The sequence below is a fragment of the Vicugna pacos genome, chromosome 4 (genome assembly GCF_048564905.1).
Source record: "Vicugna pacos chromosome 4, VicPac4, whole genome shotgun sequence".
Classification (NCBI taxonomy): domain Eukaryota; kingdom Metazoa; phylum Chordata; class Mammalia; order Artiodactyla; family Camelidae; genus Vicugna; species Vicugna pacos.
In genome coordinates, this window is record NC_132990.1 from 72,835,197 (window position 1) to 72,855,106 (window position 19,910).

General features: G+C 51.4%; 1 protein-coding gene and 1 non-coding gene across 3 annotated transcripts in view; both read left to right on the top strand.

Annotated features, from left to right (window-relative positions):
• The window catches only part of STXBP1 (syntaxin binding protein 1), a 62,284-nt gene extending 43,435 nt beyond the window's left edge, over nt 1-18,849 (top strand). The window contains exons 12-19 of one of the 2 annotated variants that reach the window (XM_072960154.1): nt 202-267; nt 908-988; nt 2,893-3,031; nt 3,726-3,835; nt 4,848-4,949; nt 6,579-6,664; nt 9,754-9,908; nt 16,944-18,849. In XM_072960154.1, the coding sequence (XP_072816255.1) occupies nt 202-267; nt 908-988; nt 2,893-3,031; nt 3,726-3,835; nt 4,848-4,949; nt 6,579-6,664; nt 9,754-9,908; nt 16,944-17,026 (822 nt within the window). In that variant the 3' untranslated portion in view covers nt 17,027-18,849. Of the gene's footprint in view, nt 1-201; nt 268-907; nt 989-2,892; nt 3,032-3,725; nt 3,836-4,847; nt 4,950-6,578; nt 6,665-9,753; nt 9,909-11,470; nt 12,469-16,943 lie in introns of those variants that run through there. The other variant, XM_072960153.1, reaches the window with a different exon arrangement.
• Nucleotides 8,771-8,843, top strand: TRNAG-ACC (transfer RNA glycine (anticodon ACC)). Its single transcript has one exon. It is a non-coding gene; the product is annotated as a tRNA-Gly (tRNA).
• Nucleotides 18,850-19,910: the final 1,061 nt, after the last annotated feature.

Below are 19,910 nucleotides of genomic sequence, written 5' to 3' on the forward strand. Positions count from 1 at the left end.
GTCATGGTATTTAAGTCAATCATTTTGGGGGGCCACAGACCTGGAAATCTAAACACAAGTGATCTTGTGTTTAACAGATGCGTTTCAGGGGTTATAGAGTGTGCACTCAGGATGTCCAGCGCTGGCCGTTGTCCTGTCCTGTGCCCCACTCACCTTAGCTCAGGCCACTGGGTGAGACCATATGCTTTCCTTTCCCTATAGACCACCATGCGGGACCTGTCCCAAATGCTGAAGAAAATGCCCCAGTACCAGAAAGAGCTCAGCAAGGTATGATGATCCAAAGTGATCAATTTGAACTGTGAGTATAAACAACTGCAAAAAAATCCTCAAAGCCCCACTGCGCTGGTCACTGAAATCCACAAATTTTGTCATCTCCAGTTTTTATTAGAAAAAAATGAATGGTTGGGAAGACGGCTTATTTCCTATGACTTTCTTTTCTCCTCTTCCTCTCTTTTCCTCCATATCCTTCCAGTTCCTCACCCCATGGGCCTCACCCCAGGGCTGCTTGAGTGTCCTCACGACATGGCAGCTGGCTTCCCCAGAGTGAGCGGCCCTAGAGAGGGAGCTCGGGGAAGTCACAGTGATCTGGGAGTCACGCGTCACGTCCTCCCACTATTCCTTAGAAGCAAGTCACCCAATCCAGCCCACGCTAAGGAGAGGGGGTTGAGCTCCACCTCCTGGGGGGACGAGTATCAGAATTTGTGAGCGTGTGTGAAACCATCCTACCACCCTCTCCCCGACACACACCACTCTCTCCGTGGTCGGGTATGTGAACCTGATTGGACGCATGTTTCATCTCCTTTATGAGGCTGGAGACGCCTTGGTGCCTAGCAGTAGTCAGTGCCCAGTAGATGCTGCGTGAGTCAGCAGGCGATCCCTTGACCACACACCCTCTGCTTCGTCCTAGTATTCGACCCACCTGCACCTGGCCGAGGACTGCATGAAGCATTACCAAGGCACTGTGGATAAACTGTGCCGCGTGGAACAGGTAGGGCCATTTCCTTCTCTTTCTGCCGGGCCCATTTCTTTGCCTAGCTGAATTGTAACTTCTGACCTTGACCATCCTGCAGAATCATAGGAAATAGAAATGAGAAAATCTGCTAGATGGTGTTGCCTCAGCCCTCTGGAGCCAGTTCCACAGTCAATGGTAGGGACTAGATTGGTCTGGAGTGCTGTGCCGTTTGGGTTTTGCATGTCTGACTTGTCAGAGGCTCCCTGGATTGGCAGAAAAGAGGTATGGAGCACTGAGCCCTCCCTTAATGGGGCTGGCTGAATTTTACCTCTTTTCCTCCTGCCACAGCCACTCCAGCTCAGAGACCTAGAGGCTGAAAGGGGACAGTGCAACCCAGGGTCAGCAGTGCACCCACCGCCTCCCGAGTCACAATTAGGATTGGAGCTCTGTCCCTGTCACTGATTTGTGTGTGTGCTTGCATCTCTCTGCTTTATGTTCCTTGTCTGCAAAGGGACGTAACAACGCCGCCACATTTTCCAGGAGTGCTGTGTGGCGTCACTAATCCTGGCGCTCCGGTCCTCGTGCGTGATAACATTACTCAGCTGCAGTCGGCTTTTAAGGGAAGAGAGGGCACTTGACAATTCTGAAACCTCAGTGCGAGGTCCCTTTTCACAGAAAAAAAAACAACTCGAGTTCTCAGCGTGTGGCTAAGACGTAAATCTCCTGGTCTGACGTGACAGGCTCAGCTTAGGTCTGTAAGATCAGCCCTGACTCATGGGCTGTCTTCTGCGGGGAAGCAGCCCTGCTGAAATCCATCCCTTTCACAGGTGATCTTCACGAACACAAGGTGTCTTCTCCAGAAGACCTTGACTGCCCAGGAAATAGCTTATCCCAAGATCAGTACAAGTGCAGTTGGGATTAGTCCTTGGAAGTTTAATTTTTTCGGAAGTTCTCAGTGATTGTTGAACTAGTTACATCAACTTTGAGGGAGTATGAGAGTCAGGTCCTGCTGAACAAATGTCTCTTGAGGCTGCACTGAGGGGTGAAAGGGCCTCGGAGAGGGGCACTGCCGTCCTCTGACCCAGGCTGGGAAGAGACCTGAACTTGAGATCATACTTGTTAGCCAGGGGCTCCTGGGATCTTGGGAGAAAAGGGGGAACCTTCTGGCAACCTCAGTAAGAGCTACAGAGAAAGTTGCAGCCGCTGGTCTCAGAACAAGAGCAAGTTTGCTAAGACCGATGTGCTGCTTCCTCAGGCCTGTCAGTAATGGATCCGCCTCTCGCCTGAGCCATGAAGGGGGCGGGGGTGCCGTAGACCATGCCCGCTCCACTCTTTCCCCTTCAGTCCCCCCTCTCTCCCTTCATCTCCCGCAGTGGGATTTGCAGGTTCGGAAGCCCATGTTTTTCTTCTCCTCTCCCTAAAAGTGATTGAATGATTAAAAGCAGAGGTTAAAAACCTCAAGTAATTAAAACTCAGCAAGCACAGCCTCCAGTGCCAGGGGAGCAGAGCAGAGAGTCCGGCCCAGCAGAGGCACCTTAAAGTGCCAAAGCTTTCCACGTGTGAGAAGCACATCCCTGTGAGCCCCGATCCCTCTGCAGGGCTTTGTACCCTTGAGGACCTGCTGGCATTGAGGCTGTTTGTGAAGAATTGGCACAGAAGTATCAGCACTCACCTGGAGAGAACAGCTTATCTTTAAATAAGGTGGCAAATCAATGTGGTATCTGTTTTTGGAAAGTGAATCTTGGGACTTGGCTCAGTTCTCACGGATGCTGTAGGCACCAGCGCTCATTACAGTGCATCGTGAGAGCACAGGTACCTGTTTCGGACCTTCCCCAGCCAAGCTCCAAATCCCAGGCATTTACGGACAACCGGTTTTCTAATAGTTACCATCTACCCAGACTGTCACCAGAAAAGGGGCCAACGTGATGTGTTTTGTGCAGGACCTGGCCATGGGCACGGATGCTGAGGGGGAGAAGATCAAGGACCCCATGAGAGCCATCGTCCCCATTCTGCTGGATGCCAACGTCAGCACTTACGACAAAATCCGCATCATCCTTCTCTACATCTTTCTGAAGAACGGTAGGAATGGTGGAATGCAGAGGACGGGATAGGCCCTTTGGAGGGGAACTGAGGCAGCTGAGAGAGAGAACAAAGTGGAAAACAGTGTAGAAAACAAGGCACAGGGTGTTTAGTAAGAAGATCCTTCACTTCAGGAGAAATGTGATGTGGGCAGATCGGTCCCAAGTAGAGGCTGAGAATCTCCCAGTGAGTCTAGAGTTAATTGAAGGCTCGTGGTATTTCAAAGAGGATAGGGTGGGGACGGCAGGGAGAGCCTTTACAGCCAATTTATCAGCAGATCTGCCAGAAGCTTTTAACTTGCCTCACATTTGCAAACTATGCCTTTAAATCACTGATTTTTACCCACGTATAGTTGCCCATAAGTGTCCACTATGCAAAAGATAAGCCCAGGGACTCTCCTGTCCAAGTTGACTGCGATGTGCCAGGGGTGGCGGGGACTGCTGAGAAGCAGGGGACAGATGGAAACACAGGCTGTGAAGGGCAGTTGCTGACGGTCATAGCCCAGGATGGAGTGGCTGGAGTAGAACTGGGGTTCTGAGCTTGTCTGGTCTCACAGTCAAGTTGATGTGACGAGCAGGTTATAGCTTCCACCAGTTCCAAGGAGAAGGGGCACGGGCCCCACACACCCTTGGCTCTGCTTCTGAGTGTGTGACGTGCAGTGGTGGGCGCAGTGACTGGGGGTCTGTCCTCTCAGGCATCACCGAGGAGAACCTGAACAAGCTGATCCAGCACGCCCAGATCCCGCCAGAGGACAGCGAGATCATCACCAACATGGCGCACCTCGGGGTGCCCATCGTCACGGACGTGAGGGCCAGCCTGGGGGCGGGCGGGGCAGGAGGGAAGCAGCGGGTTTCCTCTCTTCTCCCCTAACTTACTTCAGGCAGCTTGTGATATACTCAGCATCAAGAAGGAGGAAACAGACTCAGTCAGAGGAATGTAGGCGTAGAGGCAGAAATAAAATCAAGGTGTAGCACCAGGAACCCAGACAGGCACACCAAGCAGCCACACACTCATTAAGCTGAGCCGTGTCTGTGAACCAGCCTAGAACAGGAGTCACGCCCGCTTCGCCCTGCGGGTCTGGGGTCGGTCCAGCCCTGCCATTGTACACGCAGACTCAGCACCTTCCGTGAGGGTGAGAGGGTGTGACAGTGTCAGGCCATCCTGCCACCTCTGAGTCTGCTGCGCTGGCGATGACTCAGGACCCAGTTGGGGCAGGTTGTGTGCAGGGGCCCCCAGCAGTGAGCTCTGGAAGAGGCCGGGCGGGGGTCTAGGACTCTCCCGAGCCCTCCTCTAGGAACCTCGCTGGTGGAAACCCCACTTCCTGCAGGGAGTCGGTTCACACCTCAGTGCTAATACAGCAGAGTTGTAGGGGCCCTCCTTCTGGAAGCCTAGAGTTAAAAGCTCTGTTCCAGAGACCTGTGACGGGGGGGTTGTTTGGTGTTTTGTTCACAAAGGGACCAAACGAGAATGGAGATGATTCATTCAGTGCATCCTGTGCTGTTGAAGCAAAAGCAAAGGATAAGTCATGCCAAAGCAGTATTTTTTACTATAGTTGACAGCAAACTATTTTTTAACTGCCTGTTTAAAAAAAAAAAAGGCATATGTTTGCCATTTTTCATGGCTTTAAAGAACCAAGTTTGCTCCAGATTCTTGGGCTGAAGCCCATGGGTCATATTCTGGACTTTTCCAGGAAAACCTCCCCACCTCTTAGTCTTTGACAGGGCTGACTCCCTGAAGGGAGTCCTGCGGGGAAGCCCAGGGGCCAGCGAGGCCGCCCAGGCCCCGACTCAGTCTCCTCTCATGTGTCTGCCTTCAGTCCACGCTGCGTCGTCGGAGCAAACCGGAGCGGAAAGAGCGCATCAGTGAGCAGACCTACCAGCTCTCCCGATGGACCCCGATCATCAAAGACATCATGGAGGTCAGCGCGGGCCTGGGGCTCTGCACCTGAGGCTTCCAGCCTCACCTGCCTCAGGTGGTGGTGACACCTGGGTTTTCTCTCTCTGGGGATTTGCGACCAGGCCTCAGAGGGTTTGTGAAGTGAGCGGTCCCAGGAGTCTGCCAGATGCAGGTCCCCTGGATCCGCATGATTTAGCCCTGTAGTAGAGACCCCTCGATGGTACCACATCCAAAGGAACCAAACACATCACAGCATCTGAAAGTCGTATGAGTAACAAGCTCCACACTGAGGGTGCAGCGGGGTGGAAGGGCCTTGGTAAAGTGACCGCAGCCTGCCCTCTCCTTCTCCTGCTGCTCCCCAACAAGCCCTCAGGTCAGCCAGGGACCCTGCCAAGCATGCTTCTGTTCAAACCCACCCCTTGCCTGGAATGTTCTCAGTCTCCTTCCCACCTCCTGAATTCTGCCTTCCTGCAAAGTCCCCATCTGGTCATACCGTCCCCATACTCTGACCCACCTGTCTGACCGCCCGGCACCACAGAGGCCTCCCTAGACTCCAGCATGTGTCAGGGATGCTCTTGACATGTGTGTGTGCTGCTTGCTGTGTTGGGTCATCTTTCTAGACCTTGGCCCTGTGCCCTCACCTGACCTGTCCTCTGGCACCATGCCTTGTGCATAGTAGGTGTTTTGTATCTGTGAATGTAAGGTAGCTCAATGGTGTCCCTTCCCTCCCTCCTTGTAGCTTAAAGAAACCCTGTGTAGAATCCTGCTCCACTGGAGCTTTGGGGTGAGACTTGGAGGTGATCTGTCCAACTCCTGCCCTCGACAGGTGGACAGGAATAGGGTCCAGAGAAGGGACCTGCCCGGGATCCTTTGTTAATTCATAGCAGTCCAGGTGTTCCCACTGAATTGTATGTTAAAATAAATGTATTTTAAATATATATAGTGAGTCAGCTTCCTATTTTTAAAACCCACAAACCAAAAGGATGGGTGAACATGAGACATCTAGAAGCCAGTTACGTTTCTTTGCTTGGCAGAATAGGCAAGCCAACCCCTCTGTCTCATTCCCTCCTTTGTTCTCTGCGCCCCTTTCCTCCTCCTCCTCCCTAGTCCCCCAGGAGACATGTGTGGGCTTCACATGGTAGCTGTTAGGAGTGCAGACTTCTCAGCACCAGTGGGTGGATAGCTGGCTCCACCCACTAGATAATTAGGCCCTTGGAAAACCGAGGGTGTAAGGCCTTCTCTTGCCTGAGAGACTCTGTTTGTGCATAGTCTTTACAAGACTGATGGCAAGTATCAGTTTATTGGGCAGAATGCGACGTTTATAGCCTCACATAGGATATAAAAGAGGAGAAAAAAGAACAAATTGAAAGAGAAGCAAGAAAAATTAATACAAGTTTTCCCCAAAAAAACCTTCTCTTAAAGAGCAGACCTACAAACTTAGTATCAGCCGGCTATGGAGCATCTGGTCCTTGCTGAGCACAGCTGAAAGCACCCGGCATCCGGCAGCGGGCAGGGGAGCTCTGAGCTCTGGTGGTTGCAAACCTGGCCGTGGTTTTTGCTAAGTGGCTTGTTCTTGGAATTGTCTTCCCTTGGTTCTGTCAGCCCTTTCCAAACAGATGGCAGGTCTAACAGCTGTCTCTCTTTTCTCCAGGACACTATTGAAGACAAACTTGATACCAAGCACTACCCTTATATCTCAACCCGCTCCTCTGCCTCCTTTAGCACCACTGCTGTCAGGTAAGTGATAAAGCCCAGCAAACAAGAGGGGAGCCAGTGGGACCATGTCTGGCTGGATGGCGGCTACACGGTAGTCCTCTTGTGACACCGCATGATCCCTGAGAACCCACCCCCACCCCAACTCGTCACAGCCAGAGTGCAGGCCAGGTCCTTCCAGCGGCCGTGAGGCCCTTTACTCCCTGGCTTCTTGTTCCACCCTGGCTCACACCTCACTTCTCACTTCTCCCTTTTCTCATCCACTTCAGCCATATCAGCCTCCTTGCTCTTCCCTGAACATGCCAGGCTTACTTCTGCCTCAGGACCTTTGCACTTGCTTTTTCCCTTTGCCTGAAGTGATCTGTCCCTAGAAATATCTACATACCTACCTCTTATCTCCTCCAGGTCTTTAATCAAAAATTACCTTCTCCCATCCTTCCTAACTACCTTGCTTAAAATTACGGTTCATCAATGTTCCTAGCAGCATTATTCATATGAGCTCAAAAGTGGAAATGACTCAAGTGTCCATCAGCTGAAGAATGGATAAACAAAATATGGTATATTCATATAATGGAATATTATTCAGCCAAAGATAGGAATGGAATACTTATCCATGCTACGACGTGGATGAACCTTGAAAATATTATACTAAGTGAATGAAGCCAATCACTAAAGCCCACATGTTGTTTGCTTCCATTTATATGAAATGTCCAGGGCAGGCAAGTTTGTAGAGACAGAAAGTAGATTGGTGGTTGCCAGGAGCTGGGGACAGGGGTGGGGAATGGGGAGCAACTGCTAATAGGTACAGAATTTATTTTGGGGACAATGAAAATAGTCTAAAATTGATTGTGGTGATGGTTCTCAATTCTGTGACTGTACTCAACACCATTGAATTGTATGGTTTAATTGAGTGAATTGTATGATACATGAATTATCTCTCCATAAAGGTGTCACAGAAAATAATGAGAACAATCACAGCCCCACCACCACTTCCTGTCTCCCTTCCCTGCTTTATTTTTCTCCATCCATTTACACTATCACTTAGTATTTGCCTTGTTTACTACCAGTCTCCCTGCCTAGAATGTCAGCCTCACGAGGGCAGGGATTTGTGTCTGTTTTATCCTCGGTGCCTAGAACAGAGCCTGACATGTAGCAGGCACTTGGTGTAGTCTGTTGTCACTTTTCATTCATTCATTAATTTTAGTAAGAAAGGGATGAGTAGGTCATCTGAATAAAGACACATTTCTCAGATGCATTCTTTTTTGGGGGGGTGGTAATTAGGTTTATTTATTTACTTACTTTTTTTTAGAGAAGGTACTGGGGACTGAACCCAGGACCTTGTGCATACTAAGCATGTGCTCTACCACTTTGAGCTACACCCTCCCCTTCAGGTGCATTCTTGATGGAAACAGATGGTGGAAATGTGGATGCCTTGGGTTTGCTAGGTTTTTGCCACGTACCTGCTGATGCCCAGACGTTTCTCACCTTAGAGATGTGAGCAGACAACAGTCCGTACTTCCATCTCCGGGTTCTCCAGTGCTGTTTTCCTGGCTGGCCATGATGCTTTGTGAATGTACTTTTGAAAGCTCTTCCTCTGGTTCATCTCCTTTTTGTGCTCATCCACAAGCCTCTCCTGCTGTGCTGTGAGGGTGACATCTCCACGTGCCAGTCCCTGGGACTCTGTACTATAAATGCAATTCTCCTCCAGACTCTCTTCTCTGCCTCCCTCGTCTGTGTGGCCTAGGTACCTCTCTGGCCCTGCTGTGATGTGCGGTTCCCAGGGTAACACTCTTCAGAACTTGCACCTTTGTCCCTCGACTCAGACTTTGCCCACCCATCTTCTCTCTCCACCTGCCTTCTGTCGTCACTCTCAGGCCTACGTGGCATCTAGCATTGTGCATCCCCTCTGATGCCAGCAGAGGCCAACTGTATATTGCCAATGTTAGAGTAAAACACAAAATCCCACGTAGGGCCATAGCCAGGCTGACGATGGCAGACAAACAATTGATTGCACAGGCAAGAAAAGTGACTGTGAGATCGTCTGAGCTGGCCCAGACGGGTCCCGAGATTTGGGAAGTGACTTTACTGCTGTTGTAAGTCAGGAAGAGCCGTAAGATTCCACTCTCAGTGGGAGGGTATAGCTCAGTGGTAGAGTGCGTGCTTACCATGCACAAGGTCCTGGGTTCAATCCCTGGTATCTCTATTAAATAAATAAACAAACAAACAAACAAACAAATAAATAAAGCAAACCTAGTTACCCCCCAAAAAATTTTTTTTTAAATTTCCACTCTCCAGGGCAGCCTTGCTCTCCTCATTTTGTTTTGATTTTTGTTTTGTTTTCTCCATTTTCTTAACCTGGAAGCAACTCATTCCTCATTGTTTCTGAGGACAAGGTAAAGATGCATTGAGGGAAGCCAGGGGCAGAGGGGACACCTAGGGAGCTGTCCCACCATTGAAATGGCTATTAGGAGGCAGCTCAGTGTCACCTCTTTCAGGAAGCCTTCACCAGTGATGCTTGATCAGGGCTAGACTGCCCTCCCATGTGTGTACGCAGGATGGCGCTGAGCTCCTCCATCAGAGCACATGCAGACTCGCTTCCTTCTCCGCCCTCCCCGCGCTCCCCACCCCAATTAAACCGTGAGCTCTTGGTGGGCAAGAGCTGTATCTCACTCGAGCCGGCTCTTTGCTGCTGGGGTGGCCTGGCCCCAGTGTGGCACCCAGTGCACATTTGTCCAGTGAATCAGCCTGAAGACAGGCCCTAGACTCTGCCATCACTGCTGCAGACAAGCATGGGACATGTGCGATGTGGGGTGGGTGCCTGGACCAGCATCACCCAGGTGAAGCTGTTGAACGTCCACCTTTAAAGCTGACCTGAACCTGCCTGGTGCCTGCGTGTTTCTAAGAGAGTGACAGGGTCGCAGCACGGGAGCTCAGAGAGATTCTTCTCCCGGCAGCCAAAGTACTTGACAACTTGCGCTGCAGTTCAGTTCAGCCAGCACTTGCTAGGCGTCTGCTCTATTTTGGCCACTGGTGTACAGAACGAATGTGAATGACATAAATGCTATAAATGCAAACATCATTGTCTCTCTCTCTCCACCTCTCCCCTGCCCCAGCGCCCGCTATGGGCACTGGCATAAGAATAAGGCCCCCGGGGAGTACCGCAGCGGTCCCCGCCTCATCATCTTCATCCTGGGGGGCGTGAGCCTGAACGAGATGCGTTGTGCTTATGAGGTGACCCAGGCCAACGGCAAGTGGGAAGTGCTCATAGGTGAGTGGGCATGTTTTCTAGAGGGAAGGGGCTGCTTCACTGCACTTTGATTCCATTCCATGCTTTGGTGTTCCATTCTGTCTTGGGTTCCCCATTGCCCCTGCAGAACTTGGCCAGCTGACACTGAGGGGCGAAGGGTTCCTTCCTCATGTCTGCACTGTATCTCTTGACGGGAGGCAGCTCCCTGTGGTGGGAACTAGGCGATCACAGACTCCAGCAGGCCAGGCTCACGTTCCTGCTCCGCCACTGCCATGTGGTCACCCATGAAGTGCTTCCCCTTCCACGCTGTGATTCCCTTACCCAGCAAATGTGGTTAAGGACACCCACTTACAGCCTGAGCTAGGCCTGAGGGGGACCTGTCAGTTTCCTGGCCTCGGGCCTCACCTCTAGCAGGTGCTCAGTGAATGGAAGATGAACTTTCCCCCTCCTTCACCTGTCCGTTGGAGACGGACAGACAAGGCATGTGAGCAGATATTGCCCGAAACATACTGGCCTGACTGCTGGGCTCTGCTGAGGGTTTCCCTAACCAGTTCCCACCACTTCTAGGTCTATCGTATCCCTTCTGGTATTTTCTGCTAGTTTTCCAGAAGAAAGGAAGCAACCCATAGAGCTGACTTAATGCAGCAGGAGATTTTTCTCCTTTTTCACACCTGCAGGAATTTCCCCAGTTTCTAGGGCTGGAATAGGAAGAATGAGCTGAAACAAATCTTGCGTTCTCCAGATGCCTTCCTTTTGTCCCATCTCGCCCTTAACAAAATGGAGTTGCACCTGCCCAAGGTGCCTCTTGCTATTGATTGGCAAGAGGCGGTCAGCACATACTGCCCTGGCTGGGCCCTGCCCTTGCCCTTTATCTCAGTAAGATGTGTCCGTATTATGCCTCCACCTTGGGATGACCAAGTCACAGTGCCCCCCAAGCTCTGAGAGACCATGTTCTGCAGACCAGCCCACATGGCCGGCCATTCCTGGATGTATCAAGATGGACCTGGCACTGTCTTCACAACCTGCCTTCCAGATACCACCATTCAGTGGGGAGATCGGACACCCCCTGGCCCTCCCTACTCCCTGAAGCCTCCTCTGGTCACCATCTCTCCCTGTGTTTTTTTCCTCTTTGTTTACGAAGGCCCCTGTGACAGAGCTTCTGTGTTCCCCGCTTGCATACATGTTGCATGGGCGTGTTGGCTAATTCTCTGCTCAAACACAGCTTTTCTGGGCAGAAGCTGTCCCAGCCAGGCTTTGGTGTAAACCCCCTTTTCCACATTCGCCCCGACCTGAGGTTGCCTTTTGGGAGGTGGAGCCCCGGGGAGATAAGGCTGCCCGTGTGGATCGGTGGAAAGGCCTGGTGCAGATTGCTGACGTCCGCTGTGTGGCCTTGCCTGCCCTGTGCATGCCCGCCGTCCTCTCGGCCGTGTGCGCGTGCGCCGCGTGTGCACCACGTGTGCGCCGCGTGTGCGCGTGCGGCTCGCTCTCACACCTCATTGGCTGCATAAAACATAGGCCTAAGTTGGCATGTTCCTGTAACGTACCTTTGTTCAAGCAGTCAGCCGGCCTCTGTTCTCCCGCAGGTTCTACTCATATTCTCACTCCCACCAAATTTCTCATGGACCTGAGACACCCCGACTTCCGGGAGTCCTCTAGGGTATCTTTTGAGGATCAGGCTCCAACAATGGAGTGAGAGCCAAAGAAACAAAGTAAAAGCAGCTTATTACAGAAAAGAAACTCTTCTACTCTGAAGGGTTTTCTTTGATTATTCCGTCACTCTTTTTCTTTATTTTTCCCTTTTTTAATTTATTATTTATTTGATTTTCTTTTAACGAGAAAATGCTTGCAGTTCTTAACACCGATTGAAAATGTGTCCGATGCTGCCCTCACCAACCCTGCCCCGAGAGCCGCTGGGCTCCAGCTTGCCAGCTTGCTCATGCCTTGGGTTACCTGCTGCTCAGTCAGACTGGGCTTTAAACCAGAAACGATAGTAACTGCTGTGGACAGTCCTCCTAGGAGCTGGGCGTGGAGGGGTGCCACAGGCACGGCGCCCAAGCCTGCTGGCCCCAGGGCCAATGTGGGCGCCAGGCAGAGAACACAGAGCCCCCTCGTTGTGATGTTGGAACTTGAGAGTGAGACCAGCAGGTGTTCAGGGGACGGTCCTGTCCAAGAAGACAGAACTCCAGTGGACGTGCCTGTGAGCACCTGATCATGAGGAAGGCTTGGCAGAGGGTGTCAGAACAGACTCCCAGTCACCGGGAGTTGGACGTGTAAATACCTTTTTCCCAGGACAGGCGCTTATCCCGAGGAGCAATTTCTAAGGGGTGATGAGATGATAAGCCACTTATCCGTGGTGAGCTGCAGCCATCAGTGGAGAGTCGTGTCTCCTGTTCCTCCAGGGAAACCGGCACTTCATAGTCATTTGCTCTTGAGTAATTGCTTTTATTTTAATTATCCTGTGAATCCTTTTCAGGAGTTAAGAATCATACCCCTCTCTCCCATTGGATTCTCTTGGTCAGATCGAGAGCCTCTGGGTAGAGATCTGTTCTCAACACTGTGTGCTGTTCTAAAGAACGTCTTTTCCTCCACACTTGTGCCTTTGTCTCAGTTCCCAGGAACCCATTGTTGGTTTGGCAGATTGTCCAGGTTTTATTCTTGTCCTCGTTTCCTTCCTCTCTCTTTCCACCCTTCCTATGAGCTGGGAACTTCCTATGATGTGTTCAGGTGGCAGGCTGACACTGAAGACCTCACTGTAGCATTAATCATCCCTTAGCTTCATTGCAGTCAGTGATGAGGCCGTGTTTTGTGTACCTGACTTCATCTGCTCTGTTGATGACGGACCCTGAAAATACCACACCCCCGCTCCGGGCTGAGACGTGCCCAGTGAGTTAGGAGCATGAGTTGCCTGTGAGTGCGCAGTGGACAGACCTGGACCCCAGCCCCAGCTCTGCCACAAGCACTGGGGTGACCGTGGGAGGTCATTCCCACTGGACACAGGACACAGAACGTGAGGCAGCTAAATCTCAGGGCTCCAAGGCTCCTCTAGGCTCTGACCATCTGCAATGCAGTAATTTGGTGGTGGCTCAAACCAGGCGGCCCTGCCCACTCGCACACTTTCTGGTGACCCTCAGAGCCGTGGACATCAGAGCCCTGGCTAGGTAACATCAGAAGTGTGCTTGTTTATTTAAAGAGAATGTGCTCCATCCACGAAGGACTTGCTCTAAAGGTCGGAGCCGGAGGCTGCACTGTTTATCTCCTCCTCTTTCTGACCCTTGGCTGAGAGATGGCTGCCCGCGGCAGGAGGGTGGAGAGAGGCAGCAAGTGGCTGTGAGCCAGGACGTGGGGCTGGCCATGGCCCTGGCATCCTGCCCAGACTGCCTCCCCCTAGAAAGCGAGGCCACTGGGTGATGAGTAAAAGCAACTATTGAAAACCAACCATTACTTAGAAGCACCTTAGAAGGCTGGTAATCAGAGACATCTGGTTCTGGTACAGACAGCTGGTGCAGGCGGCAGGTAGGTGGACGGCCTCTGATGCAAGTTGTATTTTGAGACTTGAAGGACAGATGTTCAGGCGAGGCTGCAGCAGTGGCAGACCACTGGCAGAGCCTGAAAGAATCACAGACCCAGACCCCCAGGACTCCTGCTGGGATTCCTTCTGGGATTCCCTGTGTCACAAGAAGCCTCTCCTTTGTTTTATGTCCAGTCGGCACAGAGGTCTCGGCTGTCATCAGAGCAGAGAGAGCACGAACAGACTCTGGTTGTATGTTCTTGGCTTCTGAGGTGCTTTGCTGGGCAGTGTTGGATTTTAGAGAGTTCAGTTAAGAAAAAGTGAGGCATGAAGCCCTCACACCAGGGAGGTCAGAAAGCAGATGGCTCTGACTTGCCTGCTTCCACTGTGATTGCCCAGGTGACCAAAGCCTCGGACATTGCTGGGCGTTAGAGGGGCAGGCGGTCTCCTGCCACCATCAGTGTTTGTAGTCACTTAGCTTTAAGAGATGAGTTCTTCCTGCGTGGCAGTGAATGAGTGTCCCTAGCAGGCGCCGTGCGTGGGTGCTGGTGCCACACTCTGTCCGTCTACCTCCTGTCTCTCCCGGAGCTGAGGCCGGCTCCCCAGGTCTGGGCTAAAGGGGGCAGGCGTGGAGAACTGAAGTGCACAGTTACCACCAAGCCTCCTCGCAATCCTGCTAATCAATCCTCCAAACTGTCTAAGAAATGCAGCCTTTTGATTAGATCTTCACCTCGTTGCTCTGGGGGAATGTCCAGGAGGCTGCTGGCAGCTAATGAAAGGGGGCTGGAAGGCTGGTTTTGACCATAATAGGCATTTAACATAGGGGAGTAAGTTTTTGCTTTTAATGTTGAATATTTTGCTTTATTCTAGATCAGGGTCAGATCAGCTTCGTTTTTCAGTGGGACTCAGGTTTGGATCTGAATTCAGACCAGCCTGTTGCCCGGCCACTATTTCAGCCTTCCCTTGCACCTCCTCTCCCAGGTCAGGAGACCATGAGATGCCTAGACTTGAGGGCAGTGGCGTGGCTTCTGGGCCTGGCTGTGCCACCAACCTGCTGCAAGCCAGTGGCCCACTGCCCTGGGTGTCTCTCTCCCATCTGTAGGATGTGGGTGGGAAAGACCACTGTCTTGCAAACCTGGCAAGTCATCAGACTCACCTGGGTTGCTCTTAAATATACAGTTTAAATCTACCATTCCCTGGTGCCACCCTGAATATTCTGAGTCAGCAGGTCTGTTTCAGCCAAGTCCAGGAGCAGCCAGACCAGCTGATTGGTAAGAACTCTTCTGGTTTTCAGATCCCATCAGTGAGGAAGGAAGGACTGTGTCCTGGTGGAGCTCACTGTGTCTGGCCCTCAAGTTCGACAGTCTTTGAATGACTTTGTTTTGGAGACCACTGTTCACATTTCAGTCTCTCAGTCATGTAGAGTAAGAGGGACCCTCAGAGCAGTGGACCCCACTTGCCATTCTAGAGGGTCTACATGGTCAGCCACCTGTGGGTTCAAAGTGAGAACATTGCAAAATGTGGATTACGGACTTACCCTGCTCAGTATGCAATGTTTGTGGTTTTAAAGCCCTGCAGATGATTGTGTGGCAAGAACTGGCTCCCAGGGGATTCAGATTAACACCCGCTGGTCTGCACCCTTTAAAGAGACCAGGTGGTTAGGGCCCAGGAACAGCATCCCTGGGGCAGGGGCCCTAGCGGCCCCACTGATTGCCGGATACTTAGTCCTGGACGTTTTCTGGGGACACCAGATGGTCAGCGATCAGGTAATATCAGAAAGTTCTAAAGTGTGAATTCCATCACCTCTTTTTGCCTTCCCCCCACCCCTGAATCTGCATGTCAGCAAGGGTAGGATGGGATGGGCATCTGATCAGAGGCCTTTTGATTTTCCTCTAAATCAAGTCTGCCCTCTTGTTTCCTGGCGGATGGCTGCGGGGAGGATGTTAGGGACCGTTGGCACGTGCGTGGTTGTTGCCTTAACCTAGGAAGCCCCCGAGCTATGCCCTGGGTGGAGTTGCCAGCAGCTGTCATTCAGGTGTAGACCCTCAGACTGCATCAAGTTGACATTCAGAAGGCCTTCATTCTGGCAATGCTTCTGTTCAGAATTTAGTAATGTTTGTTCCTGTTTCCTCATTTTGTGGAGCAGCTTTTGACCTTTAGGATTAGTAGGAAGATTGGTAAGGTTACAGATATGAGAGTCCTTAGGGGAGGCTGGGTGGTATAAAAACACTCAGGGACACGCTGCTGAAACCCGTGTCTGCAGACTCTCAGGTCTGCAGAGTAATGAGTCAGCTTTGGGCGCAGGGGCTAGTGCCCACTCAGGGCATCACACTGGGCACCTCTGGAAAGTAGCCGGGGATGGTTCCTCACTCAGGGCAGTGACTGGGTGGCTGGGGCTTGAAATGCAGGGAACAGGATGTTGAGAAGCCTCTCACACCAGAGAGGGCTTCACCAGTGTTCTCCTGGTCTGGACTGACCAGGAAGGCTCCAGGCCCACAGTGCCAGCAGTCACGGGTCAGCTGAGCAAGTAGGGACCCTGGTATTTGGAATCATTCCCAACAAACCAGCCAAAGCCTTCTTTTGCCTGCCCTCAGGGTGGGAATATGGCGTCCTGGGGTTTCTGGTCCCCTCCTCCCACGAAGGCCCACTCCCTTGCCCGCATCTCCAGGGAGGCACATTTTCAAGTACGGATCTCTTTTGTTCAGTTCTTCTTTCCCACCGGGATCTCTTTCTTTGAAGCCCACTGCTGCATGCGTGCAGGCCTCATGCTCACACGCCAGTCACCTCTGTTCTGTTTGAGTAAGTCCATGTCCAAACCACACGATCCATGCATCTTTTTTTACTGCACTTATTAGATCTCTCTCTCTCTCCTTATGAAAAAGGACTTCATTTATTTTTATTTTTAATTTTTGCAGTAAAATTATATCTAATTCCATTAGCTTAAAATTTTGCAAGCATTTCTAATCTCTTACAATGGGCGGTCTCTACAAGGTAAGGCCTCAGGTACCCCAGCCCTTTCCCCTTCACACCTGAGGTCCCTCCCACCATGGCAGGACCAAACAGCTGGCTCCCAGAGGTCAGTGGCTTCCCCAGGATGCTCTGTCCATCCACTCCCTCCCTACCTATACCATCCTTTCCACACACAGTCCCCCTGGCTAATCCCTGTCCCATTCCCAACCTCCTCCCTTGCCATTTGGTTTGGAATTTCTCTCCCTGGCTTCTCGAGTCCAGAAGAGAATTAGAAGCACCATTCCTGTCCCCTGGCCGACAACACTGAGCCCGGTTGGAGAGGCGGGCTCCTTCCTTGTACAGCCCTGGACCCTGCCTGAGCCAGAGAATGTGTTCTGTTTATCCATAGCCCCCAAATGTCTCCCAGGCCTACTGTGACATAGCCCCCAAACCCTGTCCCCAACCCCTTCCCTGCTTCCACTAGACCAAAGCCAGGGTTGGGGCGGGGGGAGGACGCAGACATGGGAACTTGAAGGGCAGGAAAGGAAAGTGTTCAAAACCAGAGCCAGCATACTCACGGTCTTCTCTGCCTCCTCCAGGATCCACGCACATTCTCACCCCACAGAAACTGCTGGACACGCTGAAGAAACTGAATAAAACAGATGAAGAAATAAGCAGTTAAAAAAATTAAGCCACCCCTCCAAAACACACACCCTCTCCCCAAAGTGCTTGCAGCCCTGACCGCTGACCACCAGCCGCCTCGGTTACTTTGCTGCCCCTGCTCCCTCCACCGCCCCCAGCTCTGCACGCCCGGCCGGCACTGGCGCCATCCTCGTGTTGGATGATGCCCTCTTCTCGTTTGAAGCAAAAGAATGCATTGTGTTTTCTAAAAAGAGTATCTTCTATATGTATCCCAGAGGAGAAGCTCGGTGTAAGGGACCCACTGCTGGAGGGTTTCTGGAACTGCTTAGGACGAGTGGACACCTCCTCCCCGTTAGTCATGATTCCATGACCTTGTACATAGCCCAGTGTGACATGTGCACCTTGCTTGCATTTGGGAAGACAGACGTTTGGGTGTTCTAAAAAACCCATCTGGGGTTGTTCCCGTTCTTGCTGGGAATCACTGAGATGTCCGTTCTTGGAGTGTTTCAAACTGAGGATTAATCTGTTACCTTCAACTTCAGTTACTACCCCACAGCTGGCTCTCCTCCAGATAAGCTTACAAGTGAAGCTCAGGTGACATCATGTGAGATTTGAGCTCGAGCCAACCTATGTTTCCGCAGAGGCTTGTTCCCCCTGGGGCTGGGGCCGGGGGTGTCCCGGGGAATCAAGCTGGGTGCTGGCTGGCGTCCAACCTGTCACACTGCCTCCCTGGCCTGTGGCCACAGCTCTGTGATCTGAGGGAAGTTGTTCTGCCATCTGTCACTGTGCCTGGATGAGGAGGGGAGCAAGCTCCCGCTGATCTTTTGGAGAAGCGGTTAGACCTGGTCCTTCTGACCAGACCGCATCCTGCCCCAGGCATCACCCCCAGCCGAGCTCCTCCTCCTCAGCGGGCCAGCCTGGGTGGGCTCAAGGGCGGGAAGGGGCCAGAACAGAAAGGGTTCTGCAGGCTTCTGGTCTGTGCCCTGGGCTTCAAAGAAGAGTAGCCCTTTTCCCACTCAGATTCTCCTCAGTTTACCATACTTCATAATACTTTGTTTTGTGTAGTTTGGGGTCTTAAGTCGTCGTGCTTGTAAGAGAAAACCATCATTTTATTATTCTCTGTATAAAAACGTAGCTGTATAAAACTTAGCTCTAATGCAAAAATTAAAGAGCAAATGCAGGAAGGATGTCTCGTCATCCTCAGGACTCAGCAGCTCGTTCTCCGGTGGGGAGCACGCTCTTTGTTCTGCTGCTCTTGTCATGAACTATAAGGACAGTGGAAGTCACAAAAACGTCCCGCACCCAGCCCCCCCCCCGCCCCCTTTAACTCCCGCAGACTGTGTGTATATTACTGTCTCGTGACATCGTTGCAAACGTGGTGTGTGCTAGTTCTTCGCAGCCCCCACTTCCCTTTCAGATTATGCTCCTCACCCACCCAGTTAGATGCATCGTGGTGTTCTCCCCTCAAGGCTTTGAAATCTCCCCTATGCACTCAGATTAGTTTTCAGATCCGTGTCCCTTCTCCCCCTTATGAGCTCTTATTTCCTTAGGACAGACTGTAGGTACCTGCCTTCGTTTGTTTCTTCCTGTTACTGCTTGTTTTGTTCCCTGCCCTTGACCAAACAATGCTCATGCTTCAGGACCTTGTTTGTCCAGCCTGTTGGTTTTCCTTTCTCTGTTATTTATATAAAAATAATTTATCAAAAGAATATTTTAAAAAAAAGTTAGTCTGTCTTGAAACTTGTTTACCTTGAAATTATCAGAATCTCAGTGTTTGAAAGTATTGAAGCACAAACATGTATCATCTCTGTACCGTTCTGTACTAAAGCACTCAAGTCTAATAAATAAATAAATCAGCACCCATTCACGGTGTCCAGCGTGACTTGCAGTCTGGTTTTACTCGGGAGCGGGAGAAGAAAGGCTTCGTCGATGGGCCACTGCGGAGGAGTCCAGCCACCCCTGGCCATGGCTTGGAGCCTTCTGGCTCCAGGTCACCATTACTTGCATTAGGACCTAGAGCGATCTCACATTTGGAATGGATTCATGAAGTGTGTACTATGCTGCCTGAGACAAGGTATTTCTTTCATTGTCCTATTTCTCTTTATACGGAATTTCTCTCTATTCAGAGACAGCAGGAGATGGCGGGGCTCCATCTTTGCAGGTGGCTCCCTCTTCGAGCACATGAGGATAGTGCTCTTGGGGCAGTTGGTGAGGTCACTGTATCAGTGTTACTGCTCTCCTCCCCTGTTCCTGCTGCCACATCACCTAACCTTCTCGTGAACTTCTTTCCAGAAGCCTGTTTGTGCCCTGGGGCGACTGCGATGAGTTTGGCCCAGTTTGGGGAGTAGACCCTTAAGTTAGGGTTTGGGTCACACTGCAAATCTGCCAGAATGAATACAGGGCACAGGGGAGGGGGGTTCTTTGCAGGACCTTCTGTTTCTACCCTTTGTCCCCCTCTCATTCAAATCCTGATCTCCTTCATAACGTTAAGAAATCCAACAAGTCAAGGTTGGTGGAAGGTGTGTCTCCACACCCAGGCTGTATCTTGTCTATTGGTGGGTGTGGAGATCAGAATTTTTAAATTCAAAATAATTCTAAACAGAGTTTACATTAAAACAAAGTCAATGCTGTCTTCTCCTTCTTCCCAGGGCCATCTGTCCCCTCCAGGCCCCTGCTAGTGGCTGATTAGCCCTTCCTCTCTCTGACTGTCTCTGACCTCCATTGACCCAGGGTCTCTGGCACCACTTTTCTGCCCCCAACACCACCACCCAATGGCAAACAAGCCTGGCTGTTTTTATGCTCCTGGCAGAAGTCCTGGTTCTTGTATTACACTGCACAAATGGAACCTACAGGCCATTCCTCCAAGAATGGTATTAGATGTTCTTGGAGGGGCCAGGTGTTCGGAAACAAGCCAAGGCATAGAG